Source organism: Monopterus albus, unplaced genomic scaffold (genome assembly GCF_001952655.1).
Source record: "Monopterus albus unplaced genomic scaffold, M_albus_1.0 scaffold134.1, whole genome shotgun sequence".
NCBI lineage: Eukaryota > Metazoa > Chordata > Actinopteri > Synbranchiformes > Synbranchidae > Monopterus > Monopterus albus.
The window spans coordinates 2,418,645-2,419,871 of record NW_018128014.1 but is presented as its reverse complement, the minus strand read 5'-3'; the positions used below and the strand labels follow the sequence as shown (position 1 = coordinate 2,419,871).

At 41.6% G+C, this 1,227-nt stretch overlaps 1 protein-coding gene across 5 annotated transcripts in view; it reads left to right on the top strand.

Annotated features, from left to right (window-relative positions):
- Positions 1 to 1,227, top strand: part of tbk1 (TANK-binding kinase 1) — an 18,284-nt gene that overhangs the window by 3,025 nt on the left and 14,032 nt on the right. For all 5 annotated transcript variants that reach the window (XM_020613406.1, XM_020613408.1, XM_020613407.1 and 2 more), the window contains exon 4: positions 269 to 398. In XM_020613406.1, coding sequence (XP_020469062.1) covers positions 269 to 398 — 130 coding nt within the window. The remainder of the gene's footprint in view (positions 1 to 268; positions 399 to 1,227) is intronic.

The following is a 1,227-nucleotide window of genomic DNA, read 5'->3' as shown; positions in this document are numbered from 1 at the left end:
GTCAAGTAGTATTAGTCATAGATTGGTCACATCTGGCCAGTCCAACATCTGATTCTGCTAACATTATCTCCTGGGCCTATAGTGAAGCAATTCTCATGGTTAATTTGGCACTGATATTTGAAAATTGTGCTTATGGAGCATGTTTATGTCAGTAAATGCTGTCTCTCAGCCATAAAGTAGAGATGCTCAAATGCTGTCTGTAAAGTTTTAGCCAAGTGTAATAATCTCTCTAAACAACTGGTGCTCTTCTTCCTCCTCCCCTTCCCAGTCCAACACCCGTCACAAGGTGCTGGTGATGGAGTACTGCCCCTGTGGGAGTCTCTACACAGTGTTAGAGGAGTCATCCAATGCCTACGGACTCCCAGAGGACGAGTTCCTCATTGTTCTTCATGACGTGGGTGAGGATCAGTTCAAAGCCAGATTTAACTGCTGCCTCAGACAGGTGCATCTCAATAATTTATCGTGGAAAAGTCCATTTATTTCAGTAATTCAACTCAAATAGTGAAAGTCGTGTATTATACACATTCAATACACACAGAATGAAGTAGTTTAAGCCGTTGGGTCTTTTAATTGTGATGATTTTGCTCACATTTAACAAAAACCCACCAATTCATTATCTCAATAAATTAGAATACCTCATAAGACCTATAAAAAACATTTTTAGTGAATTGTTGGCCTTGGAAAGTATGTTCTTTTACTGTATATGTACTCAATACTTGGTAGGGGCTCCTTTTGCTTTAATTACTGCCTCAACTCGGCGTGGCATGGAGGTGATCAGTCTGTGGCACTGCTGAGGTGGTATGGAAGCCCAGGTTTCTTTGACAGTGGCCTTCAGCTCATCTGCGTTATTTGGTTTCTCATTTCTCATTTTCCTCTTGACAATACCCCATAGATTCTCTATGGGGTTCAGGTCTGGTGAGTTTGCTCCCCCCCCGCCCCCCCTGCCCCTCATATGCAGCCACTCTTAACTGTGACCAGACGTCTTTTGACTAATTATATATTGTCTTTAGAATTGGCTGTCTACGTGCAGGGGTTACTCTTTCTCAAGGCACACCCAGGAAAAACTCTCACATGCAAATAAATACTTTGCATTTTCAAACATGCACACTCAAAAAGGAAAAAAGATGAATACTCAAATGTGTATTGGCACATTTGGTCCCTCAGTGCTTTATGGGAGTATATTTAGATGATTCATGGCAGCTAAGACACCTCTGACATTGTCTGTTT